Source organism: Rhinoraja longicauda, chromosome 33 (genome assembly GCF_053455715.1).
Source record: "Rhinoraja longicauda isolate Sanriku21f chromosome 33, sRhiLon1.1, whole genome shotgun sequence".
In the NCBI taxonomy this organism is placed as follows: domain Eukaryota; kingdom Metazoa; phylum Chordata; class Chondrichthyes; order Rajiformes; family Arhynchobatidae; genus Rhinoraja; species Rhinoraja longicauda.
In genome coordinates, this window is record NC_135985.1 from 8,834,426 (window position 1) to 8,853,796 (window position 19,371).

The following is a 19,371-nucleotide window of genomic DNA, read 5'->3' on the forward strand; positions in this document are numbered from 1 at the left end:
TGGATGCGGTTCTGAGGGGAGCATATTGGGGAGGGGGAGGGGAGGAGGGTGATGAAGAGAGAGCCATTCCTCCACACTCTACACTTGCAAGTAACGGGAATCTATTCTGGGAACGCTACAAGCTTTATTACTCCTGGTTTGTATCAACCCAAAGCATTTAGATAGATTGCAGCCGACCTTTTTTAAAAACATGCTAATTGGCCAAATGCTGCACTATAATAGACAATAGACAATAGACAATAGGTGCAGGAGTAGGCCATTCAGCCCTTCGAGCCAGCACCGCCATTCAATGCGATCATGGCTGATCACTATCAATCAGTACCCCGTTCCTGCCTTCTCCCCATACCCCCTCACTCCGCTATCCTTAAGAGCTCTATCCAGCTCTCTCTTGAAAGCATCCAACGAACTGGCCTCCACTGCCTTCTGAGGCAGAGAATTCCACACCTTCACCACCCTCTGACTGAAAAAGTTCTTCCTCATCTCCGTTCTAAATGGCCTACCCCTTATTCTCAAACTGTGGCCCCTTGTTCTGGACTCCCCCAACATTGGGAACATGTTATCTGCCTCTAATGTGTCCAATCCCCTAATTATCTTATATGTTTCAATAAGATCCCCCCTCATCCTTCTAAATTCCAGTGTATACAAGCCCAATCGCTCCAGCCTTTCAACATACGACAGTCCCGCCATTCCGGGAATTAATCTAGTGAACCTACGCTGCACGCCCTCCATAGCAAGAACATCCTTCCTCAAATTTGGAGACCAAAACTGCACACAGTACTCCAGGTGCGGTCTCACCAGGGCCCGGTACAACTGTAGAAGGACCTCTTTGCTCCTATACTCAACTCCTCTTGTTACGAAGGCCAACATTCCATTGGCTTTCTTCACTGCCTGCTGAACCTGCATGCTTCCTTTCATTGACTGATGCACTAGGACACCCAGATCTCGTTGAACTCCCCCTCCTCCTAACTTGACACCATTCAGATAATAATCTGCCTTTCTATTCTTACTTCCAAAGTGAATAACCTCACACTTATCTACATTAAACTGCATCTGCCATGTATCCGCCCACTCACACAACCTGTCCAGGTCACCCTGCAGCCTTATTGCATCTTCCTCACAATTCACACTACCCCCCAACTTAGTATCATCTGCAAATTTGCTAATGGTACTTTTAATCCCTTCGTCTAAGTCATTAATGTATATCGTAAATAGCTGGGGTCCCAGCACCGAACCTTGCGGTACCCCACTGGTCAAATAGCATCCTGTTAGTCAACTGAAAAAGTCGTTGCTTATTTACCCAAAGGATGAGTTAATTGTTCTTGCGTCATTGCTGACGGCTTGAAAAAATAATTGTAAATTTCACTCCCGTTAGAAACTCTGCTCTGCGCAATTGATTTAACAAGTACTGATGACTTTCTGCAAACAAGCCTAAGCTGCTCATCGAGTACATCTGTTATTCCAGGGTCCACCCACATCACTGTTACCTCCCACTTGTCCCTGTTCCCAAACCTTGACACCATCGGTGGCATTCCCAGGCTGGGTGAGGCAGCATTTGGAAACCTGTCCTGCACATTCTCTGGGGATGCAGGGTCTCATCAGGGTTGCAGGCTAAAATTATAACTAGTACCTTCCTGCAGCTGGTGCACCAGTAGACACGGCAACATCAAATGATGGGCAGCATTCATCGCACCTGTGCCAAATTCTAATGCACAAGGAAGGTTATCTCTGGGTGCTCCAGTTTCATCCCGCAGTCCAAAGACATTCCGACCGGTTTGTAGATTAATTGGCTTCGGTATAAAATTGTAAATTGGCCCCAGTGTGCAGGATACTGCTGGTGTACGCTGGGGCGATTGCTGGCCGGCACGAACTGTTTCCGCGTTGTATCGTTAAAGTCTAAAGAAAAGGAAGGCTTGACAGGAGCCCTCTAACCGGCACGGTGGCGCAGCGGCAGAGTTGCCGCCTTACAGCGAATGCAGCGCCGGAGACTCGGGTTCGATCCTGACTACGGGCGCCGTCTGTACGGAGTTTGTACGTTCTCCCCGTGACCTGCGTGGGTTTTCTCCGAGATCTTCGGTTTCCTCCCACACTCCAAAGACGTACAGGTATGTAGGTTAATTGACTGGGCAAATGTAAAAATTGTCCCTAGTGGGTGTAGGATAGTGTTAGTGTGCGGGGATCGCTGGGTGGCGCGGACTCGGTGGGCCGAAGGGCCTGTTTCCGCGCTGTATCTCTAAATCTAAATCTAAACCCCCAAGTCTTGATCCCCTCACCATCCCTTGGTCACCTCCTCTCTGGTATGGCAGAAACAAAGCAGGGAAATTCCAGCAAGAGTCTTGACCTCAGTAACAGCAGGACTGCCATGTTTGACTGCTGGGTCCCCATATTCTAAAGGAATGCAGTTTGAGGTGAGAAGTGAAGTATTTGGCTTTAAAAAAAATTTTTTTTAAATTGATACATTGGACATCTTTTTAAAACTGCGAACTGTGACTCACGAGATGAATAGATCGGGTAGATGCACAGAATCTTCTGCCCAGAGTAGGGGAATCGAGGACTAGAGAACACAGGTTCAAGGTGAAGGGGAAAAGATTTCATTGGAATCTGAGGGGTAACTTTTTCCACACAAAGGGTGGTGGGTGTCTGGAACGAGCTGCCAGAGGAGGTAGTTGAGGCTGGGACTATCCCAACATTTAAGAATCCGTTAGACATGAATAGGACAGGTTTGGAGGGATATGGACCCAGCGCAGGCAGGTGGGACTAGTGTAGCTGGGACATTGTTGGCCGGTGTGGGCAAGTTGGGCCGAAGGGCCTGTTTCCACACTGTATCACTCGATGACTCTATGACTGTACAGAAAGATGGTGTGCCTTGTTTACTGTACCCTCCCATCCAGGGAGGACCCGATTGGTTGGTCACAGGGACCAACGGATAAAAGACACAAAGTGCTGGAGTAACTCAGTGGGTCTGGACGCATCTCTGGAGAACATGGACAGGTGACGTTTCAGGTCAGGACCCTTCCTCACTCCAGCCTGAAGAAGGGTCCCGACTCGAAACATCACCGATCCGTGTTCTCCAGAGATACTGCCTGACTTGCTGAGTTACTCCAGCGCTTTGTGTATTTTTTGTAAACCGGCACCTGCAGTTCCTTGTTTCTCCAGGAGCAGAGAGATCTTCTTTTGCAGGAGATCAAATTAATCCAGAATTAATCCAAAAAGGCAGATTCTCCAACCTGATGAATTCGATTAATATTCTTTCCCATCTTTTGCTGGTGAAAGAGGACATAATCCACTCGCCCTTTTGGCACTCACGCAAATTTAATCTCCTCGGTGTTATTTTGCCCCCATCATTTGCTTGCACAAGTTCTCACAAGGATAGTGAGAGTCTAGAATGATGCAGAAAAATTATATAATGTGTGTGAAACGGTCAAATGGCAGAGTGGTCTTTTCCCCCAGAGTAGAGGATTCCAAAATTAGAAGGCATCGGCTTAAAGCGAGGGGGAGAGATTTAAGACGGAACTCAGGGACAACCTTTTTCACCCAGAATAATCGATATCTGAAATGAGCTTCCACAGGTTTGGAGGGCGATGGGACTAGCCCAATATGTCAACAGGTGGACCGAAGGGCCTGTTTCTCTGCTCAACGGCTATATGATCCTGTTACACTCCTTCACTTAATACTTAGGATATCAATAGACAATAGACAATAGGTGCAGGAGTAGGCCATTCAGCCCTTCGAGCCAGCACCACCATTCAATGCGATCATGGCTGATCACTCTCAATCAGTACCCCGTTCCTGCCTTCTCCCCATACCCCCTCACTCCGCTATCCTTAAGAGCTCTATCTAGCTCTCTCTTGAAAGCATCCAACGAACTGGCCTCCACTGCCTTCTGAGGCAGAGAATTCCACACCTTCACCACTCTCTGACTGAAAAGGTTCTTCCTCATCCCCGTATCACAAGTGTCCAAAGTATAATCTATAAACCGGGTATCTTAACTCTGTGCCTTAAAGCAACAACAAAGGATTAAGGCCACTAGTATCCCAAGTGCAGCGAGAGTTCAGAACAATGCGACCAAGAGTCGAGGGAAAGAAAGATCAGGCTGAACATCCCATCATAGGAGCATTAAATTGGAAATGAGATGGTGTGCACTTGCAATAAAAGAATTTGAAAAAAAAAAAAAATCAGAAACGAAACAGGAGATTTTGATAGCTCTGGGTTGTGATAGCTCTGGGTTGTGATAGCTCTGGGTTGTGATAGCTCTGGGTTGTGATAGCTCTGGGTTGTGATAGCTCTGGGTTGTGATAGCTCTGGGTTGTGATAGCTCTGGGTTGTGATAGCTCTGGGTTGTGATAGCTCTGGGTTGTGATAGCTCTGGGTTGTGATAGCTCTGGGTTGTGATAGCTCTGGGTTGTGATAGCTCTGGGTTGTGATAGCTCTGGGTTGTGATAGCTCTGGGTTGTGATAGCTCTGGGTTGTGATAGCTCTGGGGTTTTTTTTTAAAGTGGAAGAGCAAATTAAGTTATTTTTTGAGATGTTAACCTGAAACAGCAGTTGACAAAAGTTGCCTTTATTCTGACCGATGAAGTTTGAGGTTTTTCCTTCGAAACTGGCCCAGAACAGAACCCAAGTGAGATTCTCCATTGGCCCGCCCTGAGTTGGTTGCTTTGGGCCGCGGCAGATTCTCCATTGGCCCGCCCTGAGTTGATTGCTTTGGGCCGCGGCAGATTCTCCATTGGCCCGCCCTGAGTTGATTGCTTTGGGCCGCGGCAGAGAAACGCTAGACTTTTGTTGCACTTTGTCGAGGGAAAGAAAAGCTGAAAGCTTTGAAGAGCCACGGCATTTTGTTCCAGAAACGACGGCCAAATAACATCGACTGTTCTGCACATCCAGTTCCTGTGTTCCCCCTTGGCCTCAAAGCACAGACATAGTTCTATAGAAAATGGTTATTATTATATTCCTCAACTATTTTTTGTTAAAATACAGCACAGAACAAAACCTCCCTACTGTTAGTGTAAAAGACAAGATGTACAAAGTTACACTTTAGACTATTTTTACCAGTGAATGAAACATGTTTGGACCATAGTTTATTCACATAGAGTGAAACAGTGTGGAAACAGTCCCAACTTGCCCACACCGTCCAACATGTCCGAGCTATACTAGTCCCACCTGCCCACGTTTGGTCCATATCCCTCCAAACCTGTCCTATCCATGTACCTGTCCAATTGTTTCTTAAACGATGGGATAGTCCCAGCCTCAACTACTTCCTCTGGCAGCTTGTTCCATACACCCACCACCCTTTGTGTGAAAAAGTTACTCCTTGGATTCCTATTAAATCTTTTCCCCTTCACTTTGAACCTATGTACCTCTGATCCTCGATTCCCTACCCTGTAGAAGTCTAACGGCTTCTTAAATGTTGGGACAGTCCCAGCCTCAACTACCTCCTCTGGCAGCTTGTTCCATAAACCCACCACCCTTTGTGTGAAAAAGTTACCCCTCAGATTCCTATTAAATGTTCTCCCCTTCACCTGTACCACATATAGTGACTAAATGTTGGTCACTTTTGACTGGTGCAGGTTTTGTGTACAGCACCTCGGTAGCTCCAAAGTTAAGCATCAAAATTTTGTTTTCCACACATGTTTAGTTTAGAGTTTATTGATACAGCGTGGAAAAAGACCCTTCTGCTCACCGAGTCCACACCGACCACCCGTTCACACTAGTTCTGTGTAATCCCACTTTCTCATCCACTCTCTACCTACGAGGGGTAATTTGCTGAGGGCCAATTATACCTCCATACCTGTACATCTCTGGGAGGAAGCTGGAACCCCCAGAGTAAACTCACGCGGTCTCCCTTGATTCCACGCCCCAAGAGCTCTATCTAACTCTCTTTTAAATTCATCCAGTGAATTGGCCTCCACTGCCTTCTGCGGCAGAGAATTCCACAAATTCACAACTCTCTGGGCGAAAAAGGTTTCCTCTCGCCTCAGTTTTAAATGGCCTCCCCTTTAGAAAATTCCAGTAACATAAATGACTACCAAAATCGGCACAGCACTAGTACAAATGTACATAATTAGAAAAAAATCCCAAGTCTATGGTAGCGCAAGAGGTGGCCTGTGTTCTGATGGCGAGGTAGGGTTGGGGTTGTGTAATTTGGTTCAGGAACCTGATAGTTGTGGTGAAGTAGCCGTTCTTGAACCTGGTGGTGTGGGACTTCAGGCTTCTGTACCTCCTGCCACGGTGGTAGCAGTGAGAAGATGGCATGCTCTGATCCCTCCTGTCAACTTTGATAAAGACAAGGTAAATTTGCCAAATCTGACATCCCACCCCTTCATAATGTGGGAGATGTGGGGTGGTGGGCAGCTCTCAGGAGCAGGCTGGGAGAGGTGGGCTTGCAGTAACAGGGCAGAGACTTTGATGCAAAGACTCCCTGACCCGTTTGCTGCTTTCCTGGGGCAGCCCTTTCATTCACGGGTGTAAGGGTTGGAAAATCTGCCGAGCGATTGCTGAAACATTAGTTCTGCTGGCAGTGTCAATGTGAACAATCAATTGCAAACACCACAATAACCCAATACCCGACCAGTTCAGAAAGGGCTGATTGCTTGGTTTTAGTTTAGTTTAGTTTAGAGATGCAGCACGGAACCAGGCCCTTCGGCCCACCGAGGCCGCGTCGACCAGCGCTCCCCGCACACTAACACCATCCTACGCACACTAGGGACAATTTACAATTATGCCAAGCCAGTTGATCTACAAACCAGTACGTCTTTGGAGTGTGGAGGGAAACCGGAGATCCTGGAGAAAACCCACGCAGGTCACGGGGAGAACGTACAAACTCCGTACAGACAGTCAGGATTGAACACGGGTCCTTGGCGCTGTAAGGCAGCAACTCTACCGCTGCGCCGAAATATCTTCTAACCGCACTGCAAAATTGGTCCAGGTCCACCACCGATTTCCCAGCACCCTTGGTTCCAGAGCCTCTCTGGATGATCCATCTTGCCTGGACTAATGGAGGTCCTGGCCTCCGAGAGGAGTCCAACACTACCAGAACGGCCCACCTGGGCCGAGATACCAGCCCGCAAAGTCGGTCTCGGACGTTGGCCAAGGGAACAGATCCTCACTAGGCCTGGGCTCCACGTATTCGGGGGGTCTTCTGGGGAGATTTCAGGTTCGCTCTCGTGATTTTGTCCAGATTAAAGGAGTTTGCAAGTTATAGGAGCAGAATTGAGCCATTCGGCCCATCGAGTCTACTCCGCCATTCAATTATGGCTGATCTCTGCCTCCTAATCCCATTTTCCTGCCTTTCCCCCTAACACTTGACACCCGTTCTAATCAAGAATTTGTCTATCTCTTGCTCAAAAACATCCACCGAACTGGCCTCCACGGCCCTCTGTGGCCACGAGTTCCACAGATTAACTACCCCATGACTAAAGAAGTTCCACCTCGCCTCCTTTCTAAAAGAGCACCCTTTAATTCTGAGGCTGTGACTTATAGACAATAGGTGCAGGAGGAGGCCATTCGGCCATTCGAGCCAGCACCGCCATTCAATGTGATCATGGCTGATCATTCTCAATCAGTACCCCGTTCCTGCCTTCTCCCCCTACCCCCTGACTCCGTTATCCTTAAGAGCTCTATCCAGCTCTCTCTTGAATGCATTCAGAGAATTGGCCTCCACTGCCTTCTGAGGCAGAGAATTCCACACCTTCACCACTCTCTGACTGAAAAAGCTTTTCTTCATCTCAGTTCTAAATGGCCTACCCCTTATTCTTAAACTGTGGCCCCTGGTTCTGGACTCCCCCAACATTGGGAACATGATTCCTGCCTCTAACGTGTCCAACCCCTTAATAATCTTATACGTTTCGATAAGATCTCCTCTCATCCTTCTAAATTCCAGTGTATACAAGCCTAGACGCTCCAGTCTTTCAACATATGAAAGTCCCGCCATTCCAGGAATTAACCAGGTAAACCTACACTGCACGCCCTCAATAGCAAGAATATCCTTCCTCAAATTTGGAGACCAAAACTTCACACAGTATTCCAGGTGCGGTCTCACTAGGGCCCTGTACAACTGCCTTCAAGAGTTAGGGTGTTGAGTATCGAAGTAGAAGCAAGAAACTGCAGATGCTGGTTTACAATAACAAAAGGACAAGTGCTGGAGTAACTCAGCGGGTCAGGCAGCAAGTCTAAAGTCATGGATAGGTGACGGAAGAACATGGATAGGTGCCTGACTCGCTGAGTTACTCCAGCACTGTGTGTCTTTTGTTTGGGTGCATTGGGATATTTGAACATTAGTGTTTCATTTCTGATACATGCTGTTCCGGAATGGGGGACCATCAGCAGGGGAACGCTAATATCTTCACACTCTGATGTTGTCTCTGCTTCAGGTGTGAGATGGGAGGTGCAATCCGGCGACGCGAACCAAATGGTCCACATGAACGTGCTGATCACCTGTGTCCTGGCGGCCTTTGTCCTGGGTGCTTTCATCTCTGGCCTGGCCGTCTTCTGTCACCGCGACACATACTTGCGCAAGTCCAGGAAGATTAACAAGGACACTGAGTCGGCCCAGTCGTGCACAGACTCGAGCGGCAGCTTCACCAAGTTCAACGGGCTCTTCGACAGTCCCGTCAAGGAGTACCCGCAGGGCATCGACACCCCAAAGCTGTACACCAACCTGCTGTCCAACGGCAAGGAGCTGCCGCCCGGTGGGGAACCAAAGACCATGATCGTGGACAGCCACCGGCAGCCGCCCGAGCTGGCGGCCTTGCCAACGCCAGAGTCCACACCGGTGCTCCACCAGAAAGGCATTCAGCCCATCAACAACCAGTGGGAGAAAGCCCAGAACAACATTAACGCGGCCAGGAAGGAATCGCCCCTGAAGAGCCCCCAAATCATCCCGTCCAGCCCCACGCCCCATTCGCCCATCAACCACAGCGGCCAGATACCCAGCGCTGTGGTGCTTCCTAATGCCACCCACGCCTACAACATGTCCTTCTCAAATTCCAACGCCCACAAGGCGGAAAGGAAGGTGCAGAACATAGAAATGTCCATCCCCAGCCATCCTGGGAAGAAGGAACAGCTACGGGCCGTGGAGGCAAGGAACACGCTGAATGACCTTCTGAAACATCTCAACGATGGTGGGACCAACTCGAAAGCCATCTTGGGGGACATCCCTATGACTCGTCAAAACCTGATGCTGGACCCAATGTCCAAACTCGTGGAGGTCCCACCCAAAGTCCCAAACCGGGAGGCTTCCCTCTACTCTCCTTCCTCGACCCTTCCTCGACATAGTCCCACCAAGCGAGTGGACGTTCCCTCGACCTCCAACTACCAGCTCTCGAGTCTGGAGAGGGAGAGGGAGAGGGAACGGGGCAACCCCAGAAATTCGTCGCAGAGGCACTCCATATCGGTGCTGCCCAAAAACGTCATCAGCTCGTTGAACGGGGCCATGCTGTCGAGGCACCCCAGCTTTAATCGGGGGGGCTATTTCCCCCCGGCGCCGCCCATGAGGATGGACTCTGTGCACGGGACTCCGCTGGTTATTCAGCCCACCTCCCTGTCCCGCCAGAGCAGCTACTCAAGCAGTGGCACTCTGCCCAGGTCGGGAGTAAAGAGAACGCCCTCCATTAAACCAGACGTGCCACCAAAGCCATCCTTCGGCCAGCCCACCAGCCCAGTCACATCGCTGCAGAAGTACAGTTACTAACAGGGCGTGGGGGGGGCCTCAGGCAGTTTCTGTTTCTTAGCTGATGTTTATGTGGGAGGACATTTGAGATCAACGTTGCTTTGAAACTACCGGTGACGGACAATGCTCGGATGGACGTGGACAACAAGTGGCCAAATTTCCTCACACTGCGTCTGCACTCGGACCGAAGGCGGGGTGACCTTCTGCCAGGACGGAGAAGACGCCAGGTCATGTCACGCATTACGGTTGGCCTCGGAGTTAACCCTGCAATCTCTGCATCAAACTAGAAGGAAATACTTGAACGCACGGTTCCATTTTCTCTGCTGTTGACATTGACTCCCCATCTAATGTGAACGGTATTAATGACATTTAATGCATTTGTCCTGTTGCTTGCACAGATGTTTAATGACTTTCTCGTGAAACTTCTCATTTGAACAGATGTGCTGCTTTTTTTTGGTTTGACAAACATGGTAGCAAGGCCCGGTGCTTGGCGACGTTCACTGCGAATGTCCCGATGAGCGCCGTGTGGACCACACAGACCAGGATGCACTTAATGGTCCCTGTGGTAGCTGTCGTGTCGTGTTGCTGAACGTGACCAACACGACCTGATCCTGTCCCCACTGCAAACCTACCCGGACCATATCACTGTGTTGAGTGCAGCTACAGGCATGGACCGTCCACATGGCTTCAGTCCAGCGTGGCGTCCATTCCACACCATGTTTGCACCGTTGTACGTTCATACAGTCAGTCTATCTTCGCAGTCCGTACACGAGGAGCTGCCCTGCCACGGAGGAGGGTGTCACACACCAGGTAACGGAGAGTGCAATGGCTTTGGTAAGGCGTGTGTTCAATGTGATGGATAGGACAACCGGAAGAGTCATGCAGGTAATGACAATGTTCTGTAAATAGCGTGTTTGTTCACCTGGATTCTGTGCATTTTGTGCCTTATTCAATAAGCATTATCATCATCCTCGATATTGAATTCTTGTCAAGTGTTCTTGAACAGAGAAGCTGCTTCCAGTGTGCCAGTTGTATTTTATTTTTCAATGGTTTTGTACAAAATGAAACAGATCAAACCAGGGCCTGAAAACGTAAAGGCTACTTGTAGCCATTTGATAGGTGGGGTAAGAAACGGACGATCAAGAAAATGGTTATCTTCCTTCCCTCCATCCCCCACCCCCCACCATCCCCCCCTACATTGGGATAAACATCCCATTGCAGGTTTTCACAAGAACGAGAGGGTTGCGTTAAACGATACACAACATGGTCTTGTCAAAAAGTTAGCCGGTGTACCATTTACGATCGTGTAAGCGCACCTGCGAGCTCGCAAGTAACCTATTCTTCTTACCGATACTGACCGGGCTCGAGCAGCATGGCTTCGACAATAACTGCATAAGGCTACAGGTCATCACGGATAACGTGGAAGAATGCGTTCACCCGCAAAACAAATCCGTGTGAATGTTGGAGTAACCTTTCCAGCCAACGAACAAACCGTCGCAAACATTTCAATACTATTAAAATTATAAACAGTGACTTTTCCCCCACTCTGGCTATTTAAAACAAAAAGAGCCCAAATCATTTCAACACTGCTGCACTGTATATTGCTGTGAGCATTTGCTCAATTTTATGTTGCCATTTTTAACTTCCTGTAGCGCCTTGACATTAAATTCACCAACTCCCTTCTCCATTTGTGTTAAGGTAACCCCAGGTTGTATCTCTCTATGGTACATTGGCAAGCTAACTCTTTTTAAAAAAAAGGTTGTTGTGTTGTATAATGTCCTATGAAGTAACATGTATAGAAAATCCTTGTAAACTTGTACTGTGGAAGTGTACATAACATACATTTTGTTTTTAACACCGCATGTAAAGTCAAAATAAAAGAATCCAATAGAATGTTTAATTATTTCTCCGCAAATTTAATACCCTCCTCTGCGTAAATATCCCAGAGTTCAAGAACGACAGGCGATTAATTACTTCAGACTGATTGCAGTTTGCCACAAGATCAAGATGTTCTTTCAATAGAACATCACTCCTTCTGCTTCCACGTTCACAGTTCAGTCCAGTTTAGTTTATCGTCACGCACCGAGGGGCCGAGCAAAGCTTTTGTTGCATGCACCCAGTCAGTTATACAATAAATCTAAATGGCTTAAGTTTATATTTATATCTGTGTGTGTGTGTGTTTATATATATATATATATATACATATAGTGTAAGAAAATAACTGCAGATGCTGGTACAAATCGAAGGTATTTATTCACAAAATGCTGGAGTAACTCAGCAGGTCAGGCAGTATCTCAGGAGAGAAGGAATGGGTGACGTTTCAGGTCGAGACCCTTCTTCAGTCTGAAATATTTGTGAAATATTTGTGAAATATATATATATAAATGTAACCTTAAGCACACACATCTGTGTGTGTGTATATATATACATGTGTATATACATGTGAATATAACCATAAGCACACATATCTCTGGGTGTGTGTATCTATATATAAATATGTAGACATATACACACACCCACAAATATGTGTGCTTAAGGTTATATTTATATATATATATATGTATGTATATATATATACACACATACACATCTGTGTGCATGTGTATATTTTGATATATACATGTATGTTTATATATATAGATATATGCATGTGTGTGTTTATATACATACACACACATAATATATATGTACATATATATGTGTGCGTATAAATCAACAAACTAAATATATTAAAACAACAAAAATAATAGTACAAAGACAATGCTCCCAAGTCTATATAGTTCAGAGTTTATTTCGTTGTGGTGTTTAATAGCCTGATGACGCTGTTCTCCGTGTCTTTAGTGAATACAGATGCAAAATTCTGATACACACACTCAACACAATGAACTTTACCCGATCCATGTCTGTTAGAGCAGCACCAACCTAAATCAGAAGCTCTGCTCTTGCCTCCCACTCCCAGCGTTTCTCCGCTTCACAGGTTTATTGACACTCATCGCTGAAGATGCATTGGGCTGTGTCCGCACCAGTCCCTTCGGTAAACATTCCCTGTCCTAACCACACCGTGTAAACGGCTTCTCACTGTACACACGGCCTGATTTTAACTTTCACTTTTCCACTGATGTTCCCTCGACAACAAGCAAATTGTAACAAAAAAAAAATCTATTAAAATCCCGGTGGATGTAGTTGAGCAGCCAATTACCATGTAAGATCGAGGAGGAGAGTTGGCAACTGCTGTGTAAAATGCTGCATCCTTCAACAAAAAGCACACATGGGTAGAAGGCATGGTAATTCTTAACAATGTATGGTTCATAAGTTCTAGCAGCACAATTAGAACATTCAGCCCATCAAGTCTACTCCTCCATTCAATCATGACTGATCTATCAATCCCTCTCGACCCCATTCTCCTGCCTTCACCCCATAACCCCCGACACCCATGCTAATCAAGAATCTGTCAACCTCCACCGTAACATTATCCATGGACTTGGCCTCCACTGCCGTCTGTGGTTGGAAGTAAATGGCGTCTGCAGTAAATCATCTCTCACCCCCCATGTAATGAGTGACCACCACACTTGGGCCGAGAGAGAAAATAATGGAACAAGGAAAGACACAAAATGCTGGAGCAACTCAGCAAGTCAGGCAGCAGCCTTGGAGAACATGGACAGGCAACGTTTCAGGTCGGGACCCGTCTTTAGACTGATTGCAGGAGTGGGAGGAGAGAAAGCTGGAAGAGTGGAGGGGCAATAGACAATAGGTGCAGGAGGAGGCTATTCGGCCCTTTGAGCCAGCACCGCCATTCAACGTGATCATGGCTGATCATTCTCAATCAGTACCCCGTTCCTGCCTTCTCCCCATACCCCCTGACTCCGCTATCCTTAAGAGCTCTATCTAGCTCTCTCTTGAATGCATTCAGAGAATTGGCCTCCACTGCCTTCTGAGGTAGAGAATTACACAGATTCACAACTCTCTGACTGAAAAAGTTTTTCCTCATCTCAGTTCTAAATGACCTACCCCTTATTCTTAAACTGTGGCCCCTTGTTCTGGACTCCCCCAACATTGGGAACATGTTTCCTGCCTCTAACGTGTCCAACCCCTTAATAATCTTATATGTTTCAATAAGGGCTGGTCAATGCATGGCAGGTCATAGGTGAACTCAGGCGAGGGGGGATCTGAGAGGCAGATGGGCGGGCAAAGGCCAGAGATGAACACACAAGGGGTGAGACACAAGGGTCTCGACCCCCGAAACGTCACCCATTCCTTCTCTCCAGAGATGCTGCCTGTCCCACTGAGTTACTCCAGCATTTTGTGTCTTATCTTCAATTTCAACCAGCATCTGCAGTTCTTTCCGACACATTTGGGAAAGTTGTGAATTGTCTCACTAGACTGAGCATTGATGAGGTGTGAATTGTTTAGGAATGGAGGTGAAGAGGGAGAGGAGGGGGGAGAGATAGGTGGAGGGTGAATGAATGAATGAATAAGTTTATTGGCCAAGTATGTGCATATACAAGGAATGTGCCTTGGTGCTCCGCTCACAAATGACAACACAAACATACAGTTAACAGTTAAGAATGAAGCATAAACACATCGAAACAATAAGGATACAACATTACGGTCTAAACATGTGGGTGAAAATAAACCAGAGCAAAAAAGAGACTACAGACTTTGGTTATTGATTAGAACTACTACTCGTGGAAAAAAAAGCTGTTATTTTTCCAGGTCAGCCTGGATTCAGGGGAGGGGAGGGGAGGGAAGGGGGTAATGACTTTAGAAAGTGCAGAAACAGGCTCTTTGGCCCACTGATTGCAATTGGTAGAGCTGCTGCCTCACTGCTCCAACGATCGCCCCCCTACTGAACCCTGAGCTGGTGTTTGTGTAGGAAGGAACTGTAGATGCTGGCCTGCTGAGTTACTCCAGCTTTTTTTTGTCTATCCCTGGGGTTTGCATGTTCTCTCTGTGATTGGAGGCTTCCCTCCAATTTCTCCCACCATCCCAAAGACGGATGGGCTGGTAGGTTGACTGAAAATTTGTAAATTGCTTCAAGTGAATAGTTAAATCTTGTGGGGGGGGGAGTCGATAGAACGTGGGAGGAATAAAATGATATTAGTGTAAATGTGTGCTCAAAGGCATGACAGACATGGTGGGCCGGAGGGCTTGTGTCTGCTGTATTGGTCGATATAGAATTTATCCATTTTTTTAAATCACATATGATACGTTACAGATACGAGAGGGGAGTTTAAGATGCTTATACTGTAGATAGGCACAGGGAAATACAGGGACATCGATCATGTGCAGGCAGATGAGATCAGTTCAGCTAGGCATCAGGTTTGGTACAAACATTATGGGCCGAAGGGCCTGTTCTTTTGCTGTACTGTTCTAGGTTCTATTTGTGCATTCAACGGCTTATTTTATAAAACAAATAAAAGCCTGATCCAATCAAGATGAATAGCACAACCTTTGCCGATGGTCAGCCGACATTGGCCGCTGAGAGTGATGCAGCTTCACTTTGATGTTGCCGGGGCCATGAACTACTTTTGTTCAACATGCCACTAAACCTAGCATGGAAAGACAATAGACAATAGACAATAGGTGCAGGAGGAGGCCATTCGACCCTTCGAGCCAGCACCGCCATTCAATGTGATCATGGCTGATCATTCTTAATCAGTACCCCGTTCCTGCCTTCTCCCCATACCCCCTAGTTCTCTCTTGAATGCATTCAGAGAATTGGCCTCCACTGCCTTCTGAGGCAGAGAATTCCACAGATTCACAACTCTCTGACTGAAAAAGTTTTTCCTCATCTCAGTTCTAAATGGCCTACCCCTTATTCTTAAACTGTGGCCCCTTGTTCTGGAATTGGAGGCGTTCAAATCTGGAGACGTTTGAAAGAAACCACCTTTGAATATCACCCAAACCAACCTCCCTCCCTTACTTTGTCCCGCCCCCTCCCCTGACATCAGTCTGAAGAAGGGTCTCGACCCGAAACGTTCACCCATTTCTTCTCTCCTGAGATGCTGCCTGACCCGCTGAGTTACTCCAGCATTTTGTGATCCCTTCCGTTGACTCCATTTACACTTCACGCTGCCTGAGCAAAGCCAGCAGCATTATCAAGGACCAGTCTAAACCATGATCGCTCCCTCTTCTCCCCTCTCCCATCAGGCAAGAAGAGGTACAGAAGTGTGAAAACGCACACCTCCAGATTCAGGGGCCGTTTCTTCCCAGCTGTTATCAGGCAACTGAACCACCCTATCACCAACTAGAGAGCGGTCCTGAGCTAGTCAAGTCAAGTCAAGTCAAATTTATTTGTCACATACACATACACGATGTGCAGTGAAATGAAAGTGGCAATGCCTGCGGGTTGTGCACAAAAAGAATTACAGTTACAGCATATAAATAAAGTTAATAAGTTACTATTATTGTCGACAAAAATTTAGTCTCTGGGGTTATAAAAGTTGACAGTCCTGATGGCCTGTGGGAAGAAGCTCCGTCTCATCCTCTCCGTTTTCACAGCGTGACAGCGGAGGCGTTTGCCTGATCGTAGCATCTGGAACAGTCCGTTACTGGGGTGGCAGGGGTCCCTCATGATCTTGCTTGCTCTGGATCTGCACCTCCTGATGTATAGGTCCTGCAGGGGGACGAGTGTAGTTCCCATGGTGCGTTCTGCCGAACGCACTACTCTCTGCAGGGCTATCCTGTCCTGGGCAGAGCTGTTCCCAAACCAGACTGTCTACCTAATTGGAGACCCTCGGACGATCTTTAATCGGACTTCACTGGATTTTATCTTGCATTAAACGTTATTCCCTTTATCCTGTATCTATACACTGTGGCCGGCTCGAATGTAATCATGTGTAGCACGCAACAAAAAGCTTGTCACTGTACCTCGGTAAAACGTGACATTAACGTGAACTAAACAAGTTCCACGCAGCCACGAACCCATTTAATAGATCGGCAGTGACAGCAATTAATTAAAAGACTAAGAGATTGGAGAAGGCTCCCCTAACTCCCAAAATTTGTGGGCAGCAAAGTGGCAGAGCAGTAGAGCTACTGACTTACAGCGCCAGAAACCAGGTCCAATCTTGGCAGAATTTGCACCTTCTCCCCGTGACCTGCTTGAGGCTTCTCCCAGATCTTCCGTTTCCTCCCACACTCCAAAGACGTACAGGTTTATAGGCTAATTCACGTGTTGGGATAAATGTTTTAAAAAAATGTAAAATTGTCCCTGGTGTCTGGGGGGTAGTGTTAATGTGCGGGGATCGCTGGTCGCTGGTCGGTGTGGACTCGGAGGGCCAAAGGGCGCGTTTCCATGCTGTATCGGTGGCGCAGCGGTAGAGTTGCCGCCTTACAGCGAATGCAGCGCCGGAGACTCAGATTCGATCCTGACTACGGGCGCCGTCTGTACGGAGTTTGTACGTTCTCCCCGAGACCTGCGTGGGTTTTCTCCGAGATCTTCGGTTTCCTCCCACACTCCAAAGACGTACAGGTGTGTAGGTTAATTGACTGGGTAATATGTAAAAATTGTCCCCAGTGTGTGTAGGATAGTGTTAGTGTGCGGGGATCACTGGGCGGCGCGGACTCGGTGGGCTGAAGGGCCTGTTTCCGCGCTGTATCTCTAAATCTAAATCTAAAAAAGAAATCTCCAAAACTAAAAATTAAACTAAAACATCGATTTAGTGGAGAGAGTGTTCTCCCCACTCAGTCTCTGGTGGGACAGAACCCGTGCCTTGTCTTTTGCGTTCGGCACGGATAGATCTGCTAAAAGTGAGGAGATTCGCAATATTCCTGATCACTCACACAACAGGAAATATTCTAGTGAGGATGTGTGAGCAGCAAGCCCAAACATGCATCCAATATGCCCAAAAGCCACCCTCTCACTAAGACTGTGATGACTAAGGCCCTTCCCACATAGCCGTGGGATTGTGTAAGATCTATCACGTACGTACACCACTGTTGCAGTTCAAGTCTAAACATTGCCCTCGAACAGGTTAGTACATCACTGAACACAGCGTACACAGCTGGTCCCAGAGCTGACTATTCAAACCAGATCACCCAGATCTTTCAGTCCACTCACACACCAGCACCAAGAGATTAATGCTCTCCTCACCTACCAATGGTTCAATGGTTGAAAAGTGTCACATGAGGCGCACACACAAACCAACCTCCCTTCCATCGACTCCATTTACACCTCGCGCTGCCTCGGCAAGGCCAGCAGCATAATCAAGGACCAGTCTCACCCCCTTTTCTCCCCTCACGCATCGGGCAAAAGGTGCAGAAGTGTGAAAACGCACACCTCCCAGCGGTTATCAGGCAACTGAACCATCCTACCACAACCAGAGAGCAATGCTGAACTACTATCTACCTCGTTGGTGACCCTCGGACTATCTTTGATTGAACCTTTCAGGCTTTACCTTATCATGTAACTATACACTGATAAATGGCTCGATTGTAATCATGTATTGTCTTTCTACTGACTGGTTACCATGCAACAAAAGCTTCTCACTGTACCTCGGTACACGTGACAATAAACCAAAACTGAACTGAACTGAAACTGATTTTTCTGCATACAGTTCAGTATTAAAAAAAAATTAATTAAATTTTTAAAAAAATAAAAAATTAAATTATGATACGTAAACACAATCCCAGATTAAGTACAAAGTGTACTAAAACAGCCCACTGACACCGTATCCAAGAGTCGCCAGGCTGGCACCATTTACAGAGTCCACGCTGCAGCCATCAAGACCCATTGCAGCCATCACATCCGTCCGGATCGTCCAGCGAACCCTTGCCCCTCTCTTCGCCCGGCCACCATTCAGCCTCTCTGCCCCGGATCAAACCCGGGTGTCTGACGCTGTAAGGCTGCAATTTAGGGCGGCACGGTTGCGCAGCGGTAGAGTTGCTGCCTTACAGCACTTGCAGCGCCAGAGACCCGGGTCCGATCCCGATTACGGGTGCTGTCTGTACGGAGTTTGTACGTTCTCCCTGTGACCGTGTGGCTTTTCTCCGGGTGCTTTGGTTTCCCCCTACACTCCAAAGACGTACAGGTTTGTAGGCTAGTTGGCTTCAGTAAGATTGTAAATTGTCCCTAGTTTGTGTAGGATAGTGCCAATGTACGGGGTGATGCTGGCCTGCCCAAACTCGGTGGGCCGCCCGCAGGGCCTGTTTCCGCGCTGTATCTCTAAACTAAACTAAACTAAGCCTAAACAAATGACTGCATGACTGGTGAGAAACGTTTGAAATGGAGCCAGGGTTTAAGTAGAAGATAGACACAAAACGCTGGAGTAACTCAGCGGGTCAGGCAGCATCTCTGGGGAAAAGGAATAGGTGACATTTCGGGTCGAGGCCCTTCTTCAGACTGAAGAAGGGCCTCGACCCGAAACATCACCTATGCCTTTTCCACAGAGGTGTTGTCTGACCTGCTGAGTTACTCCAGCGTTTTGTGTCTACCTTCGGTTTAAACCAGCGTCTGCAGTTCCTTCCCCACACAGGGTTTAAATAGAATCTGCACACAGGAACCGGCCATGAATAGCAATGTTACAATGATCCAGTAACATTTGTTTCAGGGAGGCAAGAGAGAAGAAAAGCAAATATTACTGATGGAATACTGCAGATGGTTGTGCAATATTGACTTGTTCTTCCGTCCCCACTGACACTGCCTGATCTGCTGGGTAATTGCTGCACATTTAACCTGCACGACAACTTTTACACATCCCTTTGTTAGT

General features: G+C 47.4%; 1 protein-coding gene across 8 annotated transcripts in view; it reads left to right on the top strand.

Annotated features, from left to right (window-relative positions):
- The window catches only part of sema6d (semaphorin 6D), a 346,157-nt gene extending 334,593 nt beyond the window's left edge, over positions 1–11,564 (top strand). For all 8 annotated transcript variants that reach the window (XM_078427456.1, XM_078427455.1, XM_078427461.1 and 5 more), the window contains one exon: positions 8,367–11,564. In XM_078427456.1, coding sequence (XP_078283582.1) covers positions 8,367–9,685 — 1,319 coding nt within the window. In that variant the 3' untranslated portion in view covers positions 9,686–11,564. The remainder of the gene's footprint in view (positions 1–8,366) is intronic.
- Positions 11,565–19,371: the final 7,807 nt, after the last annotated feature.